Consider the following 18,113-nt stretch of genomic DNA (forward strand, 5'->3'; position numbering starts at 1 on the left):
TCTAGAGTTGTTTAACGAATTAAAACTACAGCAAAACTGGTGTTTACAAGGTCAGGGAATTATGTTATGTTAAACGTTTCACCTTTGTCGTAGATGAAAATACCTAAAAAAGTGCCATTAATGAAAATACTGCTACTGAGCAGGCATGTCAACAGATCCATCTGCATGACAGCCGAAGACCAAGAGATCAGTGGTGGAAGAAGTACTCAGATATTTTACTCAAGTATAAATATTCAGTTACAAGTAAAAGTCCTGCAGTCAACATTTTACTTGATTAGAAGTACAAAAATCTCCAAAATCTCCAGGGGCCCCAAAAGCCCTACGATCACTGTGTTTTACTATGTGCCCGTTATAAACCTTTATGATAAGGGCCTTAAGGTGACTCTTGATTTACTACTTGATCTTGAGCCCCTGTCTTGAAACAGAAGCATCATTATTTAAGTTCTGTGCTACATGTTGCACATTCCTGTATTGATATGTTAAATCAATTTACCAAACAGCAAGGTTGTATTCCAGTATGGAAAGACATTGCACAGAGAGTGGGAGGAAGTGGGCCCAGAAGCTAATTTTTGCTCTTGGGGCCCCCTGGCAGATTAATCAGGCTGTGAGGTGGATTCATTTGAACCCCTCAACCTCGAGTACACAGTGTCGAAGGAAACAGGAAGCCTAAATTCTGGTCAGCTGATATGAATTAATGAGCTCTAGAGTTAATATATACATGTACAGGGATCTGACTGGCAATTATATAATATACTATAATAGAATAGTACTCTAAGAATGTGATTATTCTATGTGTACAAGTGTTTTTTCACCCTATGGTGATGGGTGGGAAGTTGACTTGTGAAATGATTTGTTATTACATAACTGAGATCACCAAGAACATGGCACAGCATCTTAATTGCTTACATAACAAATCCGAAACAGCATTTGTCTCTTGCCTGTTTTCTCTTTCTTGCTGCAGCTCTCAATCGTTTTTTTCACGCTCTTGCTGAAATGTTCATCTTTGCCTCAGTTCCAGATCAGTTGCCTCCAGGGGTCCTCCGAAGCTGCCAAGACCCTGAGTGTGATTTCTCCGTCTTCAGTCCCACACCACCAAAGCGTAGGAGACTTCTCTTCCTGCCAGTGAGAAGGTGGGCGAGCAGCAGACATGAAATAGAGACGAAGAAGAAAAAAAAAAAACACCAGTTCCAGCTTTCCGACGCAATGCTTGTCTTTTATCCCCGTCGTTGAACGCAGCTACATACATGCAGGAGTGGGCGATGTGGAGGCACCGGTCCCAGCCAAAGCCCCAGGCCACCATCCATAGAAAGGGACAGGAGAAGCAGGGTATACAAATCAATGAAGGCTTAGGAGGACTTAGGAGGACCCTACATCTCGATGCTGTGTGGCAAAGCCACCACAAAGAGACGTTAAAAAAATCTACCTTAAAGAGACACAATTTATTGATATTGTTCCATGTTACGATATTTATTAAAGTACATGGCGTCCATTTGTTAAATGAATAGAGTTGTATGTAGCAATCATGTAGAGTTTCTTGTTGCCAAGAAGTGAAGGTTTTAAATGTGAGTCTGAACACATTTCTACTCGTTTTACAAATGTGCCCACTTTCTTTAAAACTGAACCCCAGTCTGTCACCCCATTAAAAAGTGTCTTAACCCACCCCTGGATTAATATATTCTGATTTTGTGCTGTAATCAAACTCCTCATGCTAGACATGCCGTCAGTTTTCCCATGATACACAAGTCAACTGTGGAACATTTCCACAAGTTGATTAGCATCACAGATCTCTTGTTGCCTGTTACAGAGATGGTTTTGCATGAGAGGAAGAGAGAGCGAACTTGATTTCTATTTACTTTATTATTATACTTTGTTATCACGTGTTTGAACTTATAAAGACCTAGTGGCTCTGCTGCCTATCACTCATGCGTCATGGTAAGCTAAAGCACCCTCCAGTGGACCCGGAATAAAATGCAATGTCTTGGGTGCTATTGTAGGCCACCAACAAGCGTCACATTTGCTTTGTGTCCTCTCTGCTCTAGACCACATTGTGGGAAAAATGCACCTCACGAATGCATATGCATTTAAGCTAAGCCATAGCATTTTATATACTGCAAAAGAAAAGAGAGTCTTTCAGCTGTTTTGCAGCTAAACAAAGAATCTCTGGCAGCTCCATGGATGCTGTTGCGTGGCTGACCCATGTCTTACTATAGTGATAAAGAACAAGCCACACCTACTGTACAAGCAACCAGGAAGGGACAGAGTGCAACATATTATCTCCTCCCACTTCCACATCCTTGACAGTATTTTAAATGTATATCTGCTTTTCCATGTATTCAACAATCAAAATGAATTCTGAACTACATCACGGTGCCAAGAGAAATGGTTAAATAAACATTTTAATAGAGCAAAATGAAATTAGCCTCTAAAATCCCAGTGATTCACTGGTGGGTTCCTCACTGTGTCAGGCCACTTCTGGGCTAATGTGTATAAAGCGATGCAGAAGACATCTAGAACAAATCCAATTTAAACTGCACCGACACAACAAAAGGATGCGTGTGAATACTTCACTCGGTGTATAAACAGAATGTAGCTTCAGTGAAGGCCTGGAACAAAATAGAATAATATATTATACTGCCAGGCACTGTGGATACAGATGATCTGACCTTTAAGGGACAGTTCAACACGAAATCAAAAACACATATTTTCCCCCTTACCCGTAGTGCCATTTATCAATCTAGATTGTTTTGGTGTATATTAAGATGTATTTGATAAACTCAACAGCAATTATGAGAGGGTCACAAGATGATTTATGGGATGAAAAAACATTTTTCATTTTGATTCATTATCTCTATCTTTTTTGTTTACTCTTTTGGTATAATTTAATTTGCATTACTTATCCTATAGTTCGTATTTGCATTGTGTTGAGTCTTATGTTGATATAGTGTAGCCTACGCCCCATGTTGTATGTTGGGTATGTTGCCTGCCTGTTGTTTGGCAATAATTAAAAACAAATAAAAACCTCAGGGAAAACCACAGTTATTGAACTGCTCATGTCCGCACATTAAGGCCATAACCTGTCGTGTGTGGTCAAAAGTAGGCATCGCTTCATTTTCAGGGGTCACGAGCCATAAAAGCTCTGGACCCACTGGTTTACGTTTTAAAATCTGAATACGGTTGTTCCAGTCGAACACCGCTAGATGGCGCCGCTGTTCTTCTGTGTTACGCTGCTGCTGAGAAGGTGGAGGTGCTGCACCTCCTTCATTGTCTCAGTAGAAGGCACCGGGGGTGGATCCACCGCTCGGTTCAATGTAATCCCGTCTTTACCCCGGCGCACTCACTCTAGTCGTCCGCCATGGCGACCGCAGAAAGCCTCCTCTCTGGTCCGAGCAGCTTCTAAAATAAACTCAACCGGGCTTCCCTTTTTTTTTTTTTTTTTTTTTTGTCAATCCACTGTTGCTGGACGTGGATGTAACTAAGATTTCCTTTCAGCTGGGGGAAATACATACGTGTGGATAAACCCTGCATTTCAAGAGAAGAGGTAAGAGTCGTGCAGTCCTCACTCCCCCTGCTCTTAAGGGAAGTGATTCAACTTGTTTGATGAGATTAGGGTTAAGTCTTGGGAGGACGTTTTGCCGTGTTGTTTGGTGATCCTGAGGATCTCGAGGGAGGAGAATAACTATCACTGTATGTCTGATTTTTTTTCTTTTAAATCTCCATGTGCAGCCACTAAGTGTCCTATTTGTCCTCCGGTGTGTGTTACAATGCACACCTCAGCTGTGTGGATGCGTGCAGACGCCGCTTGTTCTCTGGATGTTTCGTAGAGCTGCAATAGCTTCATGTGTGACATTTAAATGATCAGGAACGGTGCATTACATATCTGTCACTTTTAGTTCACAGAAGGTGTCCAGGGTGCTGCATTAATAATATTGCCACGATCTGCTGTACTGGCTGATAAAGTCCTGATTACAGCAGCCTGCTCTATTAACCCACATTACATGAATGGTGTGAACACACTATCAGACTGTGTGAAGTGAGGGGAAAAGACCTCACTGAGTGCTGGACTTCCTCCCTTTTTTTTTTTTTTTTCTCAATCATCATTCGGGCTGATTTTAGGAGAGGCTTGGCTGGCAGCCAAGCGCTGGTTACAACATGTATCTTGTTGGTTGTCATTCTTTGTAAACACATGTAACCGTGCCAATAATACAGTGGGAACTTCTATGTGATTCGTGAAATGCCAGCCACACCCAGGTATCAGTGACGGTTACAGAACACCGGGGGAATTAAGCTCTCTTTTTTTTTTTTTTGTGTTGGTGTTGAGGAGCTTCAGGTAGACAGCTGGCTGTGTCTTCCCAGGCCTCTGGCCATTCAGCTGTCACTAAAGGATTCCAGCTGTGCAGTGTTGGACGGCACCGAGGGGCCCCCCGTGTGCCTCTTTTGCACACAGAGGAGCCACTGTTACCAGCCCCGGAGACTCTGTGAGCCAGCAGTCACGGCTCCATGTTGCACATTGGTGGGGAATTTCAAGCAAACAAGTTCAAAGGCAGGGTGAGGAACACTCAGGGTAAATGTCTCCCCTGGCACTGTACACAGGGCGACTGTGCTTTATGTCACACTGTGGCCCCTGGAGCAAGGTGCCAGCTGTACAACTGACCGGTGAGAGTTTTGTGTGTTTGTTTGGACCCGAGTTACCTATTTAGAGGGAACACACAGACCTAGACTCATGCCTGGTGGATAAACGATCCCTGGGGAAGGGGAGGATACTTGTTGGCTGAAATAATCACCGTCTACTCTTTCCCTGCGCTCTGTTTCACTGGGGCTTTGTTTGAAGAGTGTCTGGTAACCTGGCATGCATGTGCAGGTCATATAAAACACAAATTTACAGACTCCGCTTGACACCCTTGCCAATAATCAAGGCGAGAGGAACCGAGTGTCGACGCCGTGAGGATCAAATGTCGTAAATGACTGGGCTTGAATTGAAAAATATGCCTGTTTCCATTCACGCAGCATATGGTGTGGTTTCCATCAGCCCGAGGGAGTGATAGTCTGCCGATGAGCGTACGGACAGGTGCAAACGATGAGGACATGCTCTCTAAACACTTTGGCCCTCATGGTTGGGGTTCATTAGCTTTTTGTTAAAGACAAATCGGCTTGTTGACTTCTTTTGAACCCCTTATTTCTAGCTTTAAGCATTGATAAGTAACCCAACGAGTTCACAAGAACTGATCTTTACCAACACGATATTCAAATGTGTAAAAAAATAAGATTATATTTCAAATAGATTACATATTTGATTTTGTAGTTTAATGATTGTTCTTCCTACTCATGAAAAAGCAGGATAAGGACTTGATTGGTTAGCCTCGGAACTTTAGAAATCTGCATATTTTGGGACCAGCTATATCGGGAGACAACGCAGGCCATTAGTGCCGAGATGATTCCGACTTCCAAAATGGGAAGATCTGCTGCTGTTGGTCTGCCAAAACAAGCAATTTGAAGACGTCCCCTTGGGCTTTGGGAATTTGTGACGGGACATTTTCTCACAATTAATTCATTATAGACTAACTGATTAACCAGGCAATCAGTAAAATGATTCACAATGTAATGGATAATTGAAATAATCGTTAGTTACAGCCCTACTGGTCCGCCTTGTGGCAACCGCTCCGACTGCAGTCTGCAGTGATTGACTGGGAGCGTCTCATGAGCCTCTTCTAATCAGGCAGACCATCATCAGACAGAATGTAGTGTATCCTCTGTCCTTGGCCTCTTTTTTTTTTCCTATGCACTCTGCTGGATTACATTATCCACTTCCTTTTGAAATGCCTTATTCAGCTTTCCGCTTAAACTTGGCAGCAGTCACTCACCTCTGCTGCGGCTGAACAACTGCCCACTGGCCTCAGTGCTCTGATGAAGCACTTGGTGAGGTCTCAGAATGACATCAGCCTGCTGGAATGTGCAATGAAGAGAGAATTAAGCAGGACAGCAGGGCCTTGGGGGGGGGGGGGGGGGGAATCTGGCTGTGGATATATGAGCGGTGGATAGCAGCCTACTCATGTGTCAACCCAGAGAAAATGATTCCACAACTGTGGCCGAGCGCAGTCCCCCCACCTGGGACAAACGAAGAGCCACGAGGCATGCTGCTCCCGATTCTGCACCTCCTCTTTTGATGTGAACATCAGAGGGGATCCTCCACAGCTGGATGTGGCAGGGCGGCGGTTCACGACTTTGTTTGCCAGACGTGCCCCCACAGTCCTGTCAATCACTTAAAGGACTCCATTACTTTTAACTACGCATTTATTTAATACCTTTTGTATTGTGTGAGGCTAACCGCTCTATGCAAGTCTTGTATCTTTTGAAAGCAACAGAATAACATGAACGCTATGTGCTAACACCTGAATTGAAATACTTTATGCATATGCAAAGTTCTCGATGACAGTGTTTTACTCTTTGCTCTCTGATTACTTAAACTCACCGCTCATTTGTTTCACATCTCTTGCAGTGTCTTCACGTATTTGCCTTGATGCCCTTGAGACCAATTAAAACCCAACTAAGCGTGTGTCTGTGTTGCTTTTACGACTTCCGCTGTCAATTGTCAGCGTATTGACTCTTTGATTTTACCCTTTGGCCTTGGGATTCGTGTGTCAAATCACATTGGGGCTGCTCGATCAGTGCTTTGAAATCAAGAATACGCTTGGATCTTTTCTTTTTTTTTTAACAGTAATTGGTTCTCCCACAGGCAACAATTATCAGCCATTAGCGGCGAGTGCAAATACTGTATTTGCAATTACTGTGTGACACTGAAGGTTGTGCAGCCTGTCCTCTCATCTAGGTGTATTTCACCTGCTGCCTGCGCCACCGATGCTCCGTACGAGGAGGTTTCTTACCACTTCTACTCCTGTAACTCCTTAATTGCATTATTTTGTGTACACGCCGAATGTATGCAGACGCGAGTGAATGACTGCATGCACGTTGCGTTTGTCTCTGTGCAGGCCGGGCAGTGAGCATTGCAGTGCAGCGGGCATGGCAGAGCCAGACCCAGAGCCAATGGCCTCTGGAGCAGGGCAGCGTCTTGGAGCCCCGACGACTCTTGGCATCAGCACCCTGGACCCCGGGCACAGACCCCCGGCCATGCCCCCCGGACGACATGTCACCATCAGGGTCCGCATGCTGGACGACACAGAGGAGCTCTTTGACATCTCGGTGAGTAGTTGAAGCCTTCTTGCTCAGACACATTTCTTGATAGGAATACTAATGTCTCCCTTATTATAGCACAGTAGCCATTACGCATATCCCGTTCTCGTCATAGCAGCTGCAGTCTGGAAACGGGTTGGCATGGCAACTGCATGACGTGAAGTTGTTTAACGCATGGACGACACCGGAGGAATCGTTTCAGTGTGTCAGGGTTCCTCCATCTTCCCTGCTTCTTAATCTCCCAAACTGTCGCAAAGCTGTTCTACAGCTGTCATTTATCACCACGCGTTTTGTTCTTCCACAGTGTCCTCGTGACAATCTCTCAGGATGTTCTTTGGGGGAAACATGGACACCGTTTTAATGTCACAGTTCTGTCCCACATCGGTGTGTTGATGACGTGTGAGGACCCGTGTGCTTTTCTTCGATAATGTAATGAAAGCAGGCAGGTACACAAAAGAGGCAACAATACTTTGAGCTGCTATTTGAATTCCGTTCACGATTTCCCGGATTTAGAGGATTAGCTTTCTCATCACAGAGATCTGCAGTTAGACGTTCATGTCGAAGCCGTTTGCACAAGATTATGTTGAAGTTGAGTGAAAATGAAGATACTAATTGTGAATGTTATATTACATGCCGATATATTAAAGCTCTACAAACTGAATGTTTGGACATGAAGCACATCAATTTGCAGATATCATATCAAAATCATCCCGATTATGTTTTATTCTTCACTTTCTTAAATGACAAGACTGTAGATATTCTATATCGTTCTTATATCATTCATTTGTGCATTTTAAGTGTTGTTTTGTTGTGCTTCATGGAAAGAAGGTATAGAATGACGGTAACATTATCCTTGACGGCGATGAGAAAGCTTTAAGATGGTCGGTACGCCTTCCCCCAATTCTCTGAACTTGCGGTGTTTTGGAAAGTCCTTGATTTAATGGCAGAAACATAGGGTGGAGTAAGTGAAAAAACTGTTACTTGTCTGAGAATAGAAGAACAAGTCACACTCTGTGACCACAGTCCTTCCTGCCTGGAAGAGAAGAACGAGATGAGTAGATAGAGGAAAGTGAAAAGTGGTGATTGAGGGAGACGGATACAGCGGCAGCCGCAGAGGACCCGTTGAGTGTACATGAATGGGGCTCGGGACTAACGCTGCGGAGCTTTACTGACAGTTGGTGAACGTGGAGGGTGAGCGGATGTGTCATTCTGGCTGTTTCCCAAGGCAGTATGGGTAAATGTTGCTGCTAAACCGGACGGCGGAGCTGCCTGTGCATGACTGCTAATCTTTCTTGTGGTATCATGTGTCGTACTTAATACTTAAGGCTTACTTGATTATCACTGTGAGGTCCCGTTTGATTGCCCTGATTTAACCCACATAGCTTTGTGTGTACTCTGGTTTAAATTAGGCAATAAAGCCTCGTTTGTTTTTGGTTTACAAGACAAGAGTCTCGATGTTCTCATTCAGTACACTGTTTTTAGGGCAACGAGCAGATGTGCTGCATCTTCTTTGTATTTTCTCAGGTTAGAGCGATCAGTTCACCAATTCTGGCCTTTTTAAAATGTAATGTCATCCAGCCAGTAATGCTTACATCTTATACGAGGCAGAGCAGGTGATGAAGGGGTTTATTCTGCCTGTTTCAGGGCTCGTAATATGTAAAAACCTGCTGTGAAATTCTACTCTCTAGGGAGATGTCAACCTCAAAAGTTTTGTTAGCATACAGTAGATTTTTATGGAGTTTTGGTGTTTAAGATCGCTCAATCCTCCATAGAACACTCACATTACTTTTCATTTTTTTACATTGTTCATGTTTAATCTATCTTTTGCTTGGTCTGCATCTTCTTGTTTCCACTTGCTGTCATAAAGTTTGATACAGAGATTACGAAACAACATCCCTGTCCTTACGTGGACAGGGATACGTGGCCCTGGCTCTTCCACTGACTGTGCCTTCTTGTGGACGTAGCTGCCCATGATGGTGTAGTTGGTGATGGTGAGCTTGAAACGGCTGCTGTCACTGCAGCAGACACGCCGGGCAGAAAACAAGCTGAAGCATCGCCCGGGAGACGATAACAAAAGGCTCCCTGCTAACAGAAAGCTTTATTCATGCTCAATTTAACACACATTATGTCCTCCATCTCAAGTCAGCACTTGAGATAAAAAAAATCTCAGCGGGCGAGATATTGTCTTTGCCTAGAGGTGTGCAAGGAGTACATTTTCTTCAGTCATCAGCTAACATTCGGGGTCGAAAGATCTGTTATCTTTTCAACAAAAGACAATGAAAAACAGGAGATTTCTTTTTTTTTTACATTTAGCTCTGTGTTGCTTCTAAAAACAGAAGCGGGGTATTTAGTATACCTGGTGAGTTGAGGAAGATAAGTCCCTTTTGAGCCGCTAGATTCCTCACAAGAATTTGTTCTGGCAAGGATGTTTGGATGCTGGGAGTGAGTCGCTCAACTTTAGCAGTAACTTCTTGTCCTTTACATCAGCTACATCCCAGAAAAATCTCAGATTTTTTTTTTTTTTTTTTTTTTGGTCCAGCTGAGATGGAGGACACAGAAAAACATACGTCAAATTGGCTCAGATCCTGCTGATAATAATCTCTCCCCTGCAGCAGTGAAGTGAGATAACTTCATGGTCTACAAACCACATTTGTCAAGCAATTATCTAGTCCTTTATTTCGCAGCAGGAACGTACAGTATTGTTCGAGAAGAGGCAGTTCGCTTTAGGTGATTTCATAGTCAGTTTGACTCGGGGTAGGCTGTTTTTATGTGTCTCTTTAAGAAAACATAAAGCGGCGAACCTCATCCTGTAACCGATACCGAAGGCTTCAGTTCCTGCTCCTCTCATTCAGAGGGGTAAGTTTCCACCTCAGCGGGCAGAATATCAGATGGTTGAGAAACAAAAAGGGGCCAGTGAGCCACCGAGCCATCTCATGGGTCACATACCGTACCGTGGCCTAGTTAGCACTCTGGCTGCCAACACGCTTGTGTTGATGCTGATGATGTTTTGGCTGCACAAACCTGGACAACACTGTCGACTGGCATTGATTAATAAGTACACTGTAGCCGTAATATTGGTTTGGTTTAACTTTTTCATTATTGGAATTATTATTTTTAAATTAAAATGGACAGCTTGCTTGCTTCCGTCCAAATTGCTCGCGCAGAGTTCAGTGGAACAGGCAACTGTGGCCCTCAGTCTGTCTTGCGATCCCCGGGCGCTACATACACTTGCACTCTGTCTGTGCTTATGTTTTGACGCTTATGTTTACTGATGGCTGGTCGAGGTTTTGGCAGAAGTTGCCTGCGAGGAGTGTGATTGTAGCATGGATTTAAGGGGTTAGGAGGTGGGGGATGGGATGATGAGGGCAGAGCGGAGAGAAGAGAGTCATGCTCATTCCTGTGAATGAAAGAAACAGTCAGGCTCCATTAGCCGGACCTTATGGCTAGAATACTAATGAATACAACCTGTAATGTTCCACTTTCCATTAATACTGACATTACAACACAGGCGTTCTCCATTGGAAATTCAGACACAACTCTGTATCTCTCTCTCTCTCATGTTGCACTATTACTTCTGTTCTTCCTCTCTAACTATAACGAGCCACTGAGGACTGTTTGTCCTCTCCAGCCATCGCTTTGTCCATTACAGTCAGTGTACAGCCTCTTTTTAAAAGGCTGCAGTGCAGAGAGACATATTGAATCCATTCATTACAGACCCTTCATCTCTTGGCATTTTCATTAGCTTTTTTTTTTACCCAGAGCACAGTCTCATTAAACTACAATATATTACTTTGGCTTTCTTAATTACTGATTAAGTCTACCGCAAATAAATACACAAGCGCGAGTAAAACACATTTTCAGCCGAGCTAGGCGGATCCACCACTCGGTTACAACCTGTGAAATTTCAACTGTTAGATGGATTACCATGAACGTTTACGGTTCAGTGAGGTTGAATCTGAATTACTTCGTCATCCCCTGACTTTTCATCTTGCGCCGCCAGCAGGTCAAGATTATCACTTATCCAGAAAAATATGCAATAACTTAAAATAAACTAATATTAAATAACATCTTTATGGATTGGCTCAAACCTTTGTATTCATGGTTCCCTGATGATGATCCCCTGACCTTTCATCTAGCGCCATCATCAACATTTTAATACTTTTTATGAGTAAATACTTGCAAAACTAATTCTCATGAGCCTCACAGAGGCGCTGGCACAGCTGTACACTCTCAGTCTCACGTCCACAGTTAAGTCACAAGACATTGTACATCATTAGAGCAAAGCTGTTTTCTGATCAAAGCATGTAGTTGGTTGGGAGCATGAGCGCTGAATGTCGGGGTGTTACAGCATCAGCTCTTGATCGGTGACTTCAGATTACAAATCAGTGGATTAAAGATGTTTTAGGGGCGCCCCTCCTAGCTGTGTCTGTACTCAGTTGGGTATCGCCCTCTGATAATCCATCATTATACCATATAACACGCTGATCTGTCCACAGATAGTAAAAAACATTGAAGCCTACATTACATTATAGGAGCTTCTTAAATACCGATGCAATGTAAAGCCCTATCCACATCCCGGCAGGAAGCATGTCTGAGGTCGACCCACTGAGTCCCAATCGTATTTGCTACAGAGTTCATGTGACAGGGTGTAATTCATCTCTCACTGAGAAGCTGACCACGAAGTCCGTAATCTCAATGTATCATCCCCACGGCCGGATCCACAGTTTATCACTACCATGTCCTACATTTGTCACAGCAGAGTAGATACAGAAGCCTGCACTGAGTGAGATATGAGATAAAATCCCCTCCGCTTGTGATATTCAACCTATTCTGGGCCACAGAAATTTGATCCCTGGGGAGATTTTTTTTTTTTACATTATTTTCCCCATTCCCATAACTAAAGCATGTTAACGGGGGCATCAGGGACCACCCAGGCTAAAGGGGGCTATGTCACAAATGGAAGGACCTGCAAGCTTTAGAGCAGAACTCTCACACCAGCCCAGAGGGCGTACCATCATCCCACCAGTTGCCATTCTACACCCCATATGCTGTCACCCATTCATTGTGAGGGGAAGCAATTACAACAGCTCCAGTGTGCCTTGTGGTCCGCCGAATGGGAATGAGGTCCTGTCTTAATGAGTAGAAACATGATGAAGGGCTTCTTTCAGCTCCGTCTTCAACAACTTCAGTACGGTTGTTCAATGACCAGCTGCGGATACGAGGAGCTTGGATGTTCCTGCTGTTGGTGCCATTGCCCAAATGCACACACGAGTCAGCTATAAGAAGTGCATATGTAGCCACATTTTCACCGCAGATCTGGATACCAATTACTTAATGAGTTAAGATTGGCTAATGCTCCGCTTACTGGTCCAAGTGCTCATCAAATGCGACCACCACGCTAGTGTCATTAGAATATAATACAATAAATTGATTACATTAAATGTTGTGTCAATTACCTTTTCATGTTGAAGAATCTACACAGCAGTAGGTTTATTAAAAATGTCAGTTATAGTAATTTAAAGTAAGTAGTAGCAAATGCTGACGCTGCAGAGCTGAAATGATTAACTGATTAGTAGAAACACGTAAGCCTAATTGAAATTCGAGCTACATATTATTTGTGCCCATTGCAGACCACCAAAGGTTCTCAGTATCTCATGTTCCTTTTTCGCACACGACATGTCGACTGTAACGAAGGCAGAGCTCAGAGGGAGGAAGGCCGTCTCGTCTCGACCCTTGAAGCAGTGTGCTAAATCCTGTTAAGCTCAGAGCTGCGTGGAGACACGGTCTGCTTCCCCAGCCTCATGGCGCTTTAGTGGGGTGAGCTGACAGAGGTGGTGGTTGAATTATTTTGGGGGCGCAGAGGATGATTTGGCACCAATATTTCTGGATGGGCTGTCATTGGCAGAATATGAATACAAATTGGATTTGATTGGCCGTTAGAGTATTTGGGAGACTGGCACAGAAGCTGTGCGGCCCAAAGCAGCAAATCCAACCCTCTCCCACAGTTTACACCATGTCAATGAGTTTTCTAAACCCATTACCGTCACTCCCCACTCCCTAATAGGAGTCATGCACAAGTAACAGTGAGATCTATTTAGATTGACTGTGCTGTGACGGCAGCGTTCCCCTGATGCGCATGGCCATTTTTAGGTTCGTAAAGTGTGCATCTGTTGTGCAGAGGGAATTTGAAAGGAGCAAACTGGTAGAAAGATGCGAGGAGATGGTGACCGTGGAAATCTCCCCCTCCCTTCCTTCTGTGTAATCTGGTCCTTACAGAGAGTTCTGAATGAAAGATTGTTAGAGGCGGTGTACAGATAAATAGCGCCTCTCCGATTTTTAACTCCCATGTCACCTTGAAAGTGTTTGCAGCCTGACTGTGGAGACAATCAGAACGAAAACCTTGATGCAGCAAGGATAGTGGGAATTAACGGGCATCCAGACATCTGATGTTTGTCGCTGCTGTCTGTTAAGATAACATACTACATTTGCTCTCTTTTGGGAGCCTTAAAATGGCAACACTGCTTGTTTCTGTTCTTTAAGACTGCGATCCCAATAGTATTGCATTAGCCCACTTTAAGCTGCTGCTGTTCTCTCTGTTATTCTCCGTGGCCTCCTGCCACGGAAAGAAATTATTTGTCATTTATCTCCCCTCCCTCCGCCGCCAGAACGCACCTCGTTGGCACAGACTTGCCCCGACCTCCTGAGCTGTGCGTGAATATACAAACTCCCTCTGAGCTGGTGGTGTGGATCCTCTCTGTGACCATACATCGCCATGAATTTCAACACGATGCGAGTCCGTGTTCGAAAAGGCCACATGGAAGCACGCTGGTCTATGTCTGGGTTGCCATGGCTACATATAGAGGTGGACGAGGAGCGTCTGAGCCGGTTGCCATGCTGCAGACTTCTGTCTTCCACTGATATCTGGGGGGGGGGGGATGCATGCGGAGCACTTACACTAGCATGGGGATACGCTGCTGCACTCCAATTATGACTAACATATTCGGGAGACACAGCCTACATCGCTGTGGGCTGTGCGTGTGTGTGTGTGTGTGTGTGTGTGTGTGTGTGTGTGCAGGTTCCTTTTTCGTATTCAAATCCATTGACTTAAAATATGACTGACAATAAGGTTTGAGGGATTATTAGCTCGGCTTGGTTGCAGTGCTGATTAACCTAGTTTCCCTGAAAGATGGCTTTGTGTTTTTGGGGGGGGGGGGCAAGGATTTTGGGGGGAGGGGGTCATATGCTTGGTGTCACTATAAAAAAAAATGAACATGGAAGGTGTGTGTGCTACTGTAGATTCAGTCCTGTGGTGGTTTTTGGAGGCTCACACATGCAGCGCATAGATGAAAGCTTTCTTTTTTTCTAGATTTTCCTCTGGTGAAGGATACACATTGAGGCTGGAAAATATTAAAAGTGTTCAGCGATGTGAGTGTGGCATTTGCGGGCCTTGCATCATTCTTGCACTGCAAAGTATTCTCATACTTTCCTAACGTGAACTCTGAACCCCTTGGTTGCCTTTCTCTCGTGGCATGAAATTGAAATCCAGCAGCGGAATACGGTTGTTTTCCCCACGCGCCATCTTCCTCCCTCACATCCTGAAATGTGATTGGGTCGTGAAGGATAAGAGACGCAGGAGAGGAGCAACAGTGGGAATTATGTGGTGGCTGATGGTTAAGAATACTAACATGCTAGAGGATGGTGGAAATCGAGCACTTTCATTTGAGTCATAAAGATGAACTGCAAGTTTTTATCTAAACCGAGGGATATATTAACATATTTGTGTTTTAGAGATGAATTGGTACACAAATAAGATTGCAAATTGGTGTTATTCTGCTCTTAAGTGTCTTTATTTTCACAATAACCAGCAACCTCCCAGCTATGACAGGCCGACTGCACAGTGCCTCAGTTTCCCATCGACCTAAGTCACGTCTACCTAAGACCGCCATGTCTTTTGTGGATTTACGTGTGCAGCCACAGAATGTTTTCTTTTCCGTTTTTTGTTTCGTCTACTGCAGTGTTTGCAGAATGGCAGCATTTCAGTAACAGTAGACAAATAATATGACTGAATGTTTGTCCATAACCAACCCAGGCTTTGCCAGATTCTTGGGGTAGTCTTCACAGCAATGCTAAAATTAGATACCCATCATGCATCTGGTTGGAATGTGCATAACTAAACGGTGCGATTCCCTCTCAGAAGTATTTGTTACATATTTCCTGTGAGAGATGCTGCAACCAAAAGAAAGACTTTTTAAGAGGAGAACATAGGGGGGCGGGGGGTTCTATAGCGGGAGCATGAGCAATTGATCATTGTTTGAATGGTTGAGTCCTCCAGCATATGTCTCCTCTCCATTTTACATAACCCACAAGCAAAAAGCCGCGTTGTAAACGCAGCTTAAGTGGTTCGACCCTGCACAGAGAAAGCAATTTACTCTGCATCATTCATGCCGTTTCTCGGAAGGACTACTGATGAAAGCCGTCACTACTGTCAGGTTCTGTCTGACACCATTATGCCGCACTGCTTTCTATACTGTGCACAGGTGCGTCGGGAAAAGTGATGCCCTTTTTATACTAAGTCTTGTTCCTATGGTAACCAAGATGGACGTCCTCATGTTTGTCTGGTTCAGACAGCAGTGAAGTCGACTCTGCCCGTGTGACCGTTTGTCAACGCACAAAGGAATGATGAGGCGTATGCAAACATGACCTGTGATCTCTTTGTGGACACATGAAGGTGGATCCTTTTTGACTTTTTATGCACACGCATAATTCCATTGAATGTCAGCCTTTCACGACGGCGTTCTGATCCTTTCATTAAGCTCTCGAACTGTGGCACTGCATCCCACCGACTTAGCAGCAGGGTCGGTAGGCATCCCAGTGCATGATGGGTGTGGCAGCAGTGCTGCTCCTAACTATAGCCGCCACTCTCTCTCTCTCTCTGTGTGCGATGTCCTCCTGGTCTCGAATAAAGGGTGAACCCCTCGTGGGCTTCACAGCAGCATTGCCGCTCTTCAATGAATTATGAATTTCTCATTGAGATTCAGAGGTCTAATTAACACGTAGGACCCGACTAGCGGTGTGATATCATGGGATTATTCTTGTCCTGTGGCGCAGTATTTTACTCCAGGTGCTCTGGCTTCACCTTCCCTAGCTCGCACCTCCTGAAATGTTCTTATCAGTTATCAGCACCATATAGGCTGCTGTTATTTTCTGCCATGCCTCAGTGGTAATTAAAACGCAAATCGCTGCCTTTCGCCCCGGCTCTGTTTTCGGTCAGTGCTGAGGCTCTGCCTGCAGTGAAGTCGTTCCCATGATGCATTTGCTTGACATGTTGCGTATCAGAATTCCTTTCAGCTGCACCTGTGCAGCCGAGTCTGCCTCCCACTGCTGCCTGGAAGTAATTGAATTTGGGGTCTCTTGGGTAGATATAGGGATGTGTGCGAGGGAGAGTGAGAATGAATGAAGCCAAGACCGAGGGAGGGTGTGTGCGTGTGTGCGTGTGTGCGTGTGTGCGTGTGTGCGTGTGTGTGTGTGTGTGTCCGTGTGTGAGGAAGAGAGTGAAATCTCAAACCAGTAGCTTCAGCTGCACATATGCCTGCTGGATAGGTATTGACCTGCCAACAATAGCCCCTTTTCCCTCTCCTTATTAAAGTGGGAACTGTTACATAAGCTACCACGGAGAGTAGCAAACCAGAGGCTTTCATCTGTCCGTTTTTTGGTTTCCTCCTCTCTTCAGGCATGTTTGGGCTTCAGTCCGGGCATCCCAACTGTCTAGCTTTTCTCTGGTTGTCTCTATTGAAAAGGTGACGGGCGGAAGTCCAACGCTAAAGGAATCAAAGCTCTGTCAATGGGTCCAGTGTGGGAATGCCCCTTAATAGATATCAAAAGATGTGTCCCAGGGAACATCTGCTTGCACACAACCAGTGGGGGTTGGTCTGTTCTGGGCATTTAAGGTCTCTGGAGTCTCTCAACATCAGCTGTCATTGCAAGGGCTTTGCAGAGTGGCTCCTCTTGCAGGCTGTTGTTATAGTGAATTCTTGCTGTGTTTTGTCTTTGTGAGCCGCAGAAGTTGAATAACAGGGTCCACCATTTAGGTACGGCTGACGCATCTTCAGTTCGATCCACGTACTGCAGCTCACCTTACAGTTAAAGATGATTTTATTGAATTTATTTGTGTCTATGCATGTTCTCTCTATTTTAGAGAAACGGATTGGTTGTCTGATCATCTTGTTTTTGCTGGAGATGCAGGTCTTGTGGTTTTAGTGTGACCTCTCTTGCTTTATTTCATTTAAATTCATTACATAGAAATGTTGTACGGGTGCCCACTCACATGTGCTCAGTTGACCTCCCTTTAAACAGACAGACAGTAGGGAAGAATTTAGCCTAATACGCATATATTTGGTTAGTGAAATTACACTTGATTATACGGCAGAGTCAAATGTAAACCATGTGGTTTAGATAACATTATTAGTGGGAGAGTCAAAGTCAAAGTGTGACCCTGTTAGACCCTCACTGTCCTTTTGTTGATAATAAAACACACAACCAATCACACATACAGCATAAACGGATCAATGTGAAACAAAACTTGCAGTGAAATGAGGTTATTATAGCAGCAAATGAAGGATATAAAACATGAAGTAAACCTTCTCTAGAGCATGTTGCTGCACACTGTAGACGACCATGGAGATCTTTCCCTGGTTAAAAAGTGAGCCAGCATTGTGCGACTGAAAGCCAGGGTGGCAACCAGCGTTGGCTTGCTGACCTCACTTGGAGAGACAAACCCCAGGCCTGCATTCAAACCCCAAACACTTCAGAGAGAAACTCTTGTGCCTTAAACCTCTTACTCGCAGAAACACTCGTGTTCCCTTCTCATCTATTGTTTATGTGTTGTGAAATTAGTCAGAGTGGGTCGTTTCTGTCTCTGAGAACCCTTA

At 44.4% G+C, this 18,113-nt stretch overlaps 1 protein-coding gene across 2 annotated transcripts in view; it reads left to right on the top strand.

Annotated features, from left to right (window-relative positions):
* The first annotated feature begins 3,344 nt into the window (after nt 1–3,344).
* Nucleotides 3,345–18,113, top strand: part of LOC306704279 (FERM, ARHGEF and pleckstrin domain-containing protein 1) — a 48,550-nt gene continuing 33,781 nt past the window's right edge. For both annotated transcript variants that reach the window (XM_079170552.1, XM_079170553.1), the window contains exons 1-2: nt 3,345–3,538; nt 6,984–7,194. In XM_079170552.1, coding sequence (XP_079026678.1) covers nt 7,015–7,194 — 180 coding nt within the window. In that variant the 5' untranslated portion in view covers nt 3,345–3,538; nt 6,984–7,014. The remainder of the gene's footprint in view (nt 3,539–6,983; nt 7,195–18,113) is intronic.

This window comes from Pholis gunnellus (assembly GCF_910591455.1).
Source record: "Pholis gunnellus genome assembly, chromosome: 12".
Classification (NCBI taxonomy): domain Eukaryota; kingdom Metazoa; phylum Chordata; class Actinopteri; order Perciformes; family Pholidae; genus Pholis; species Pholis gunnellus.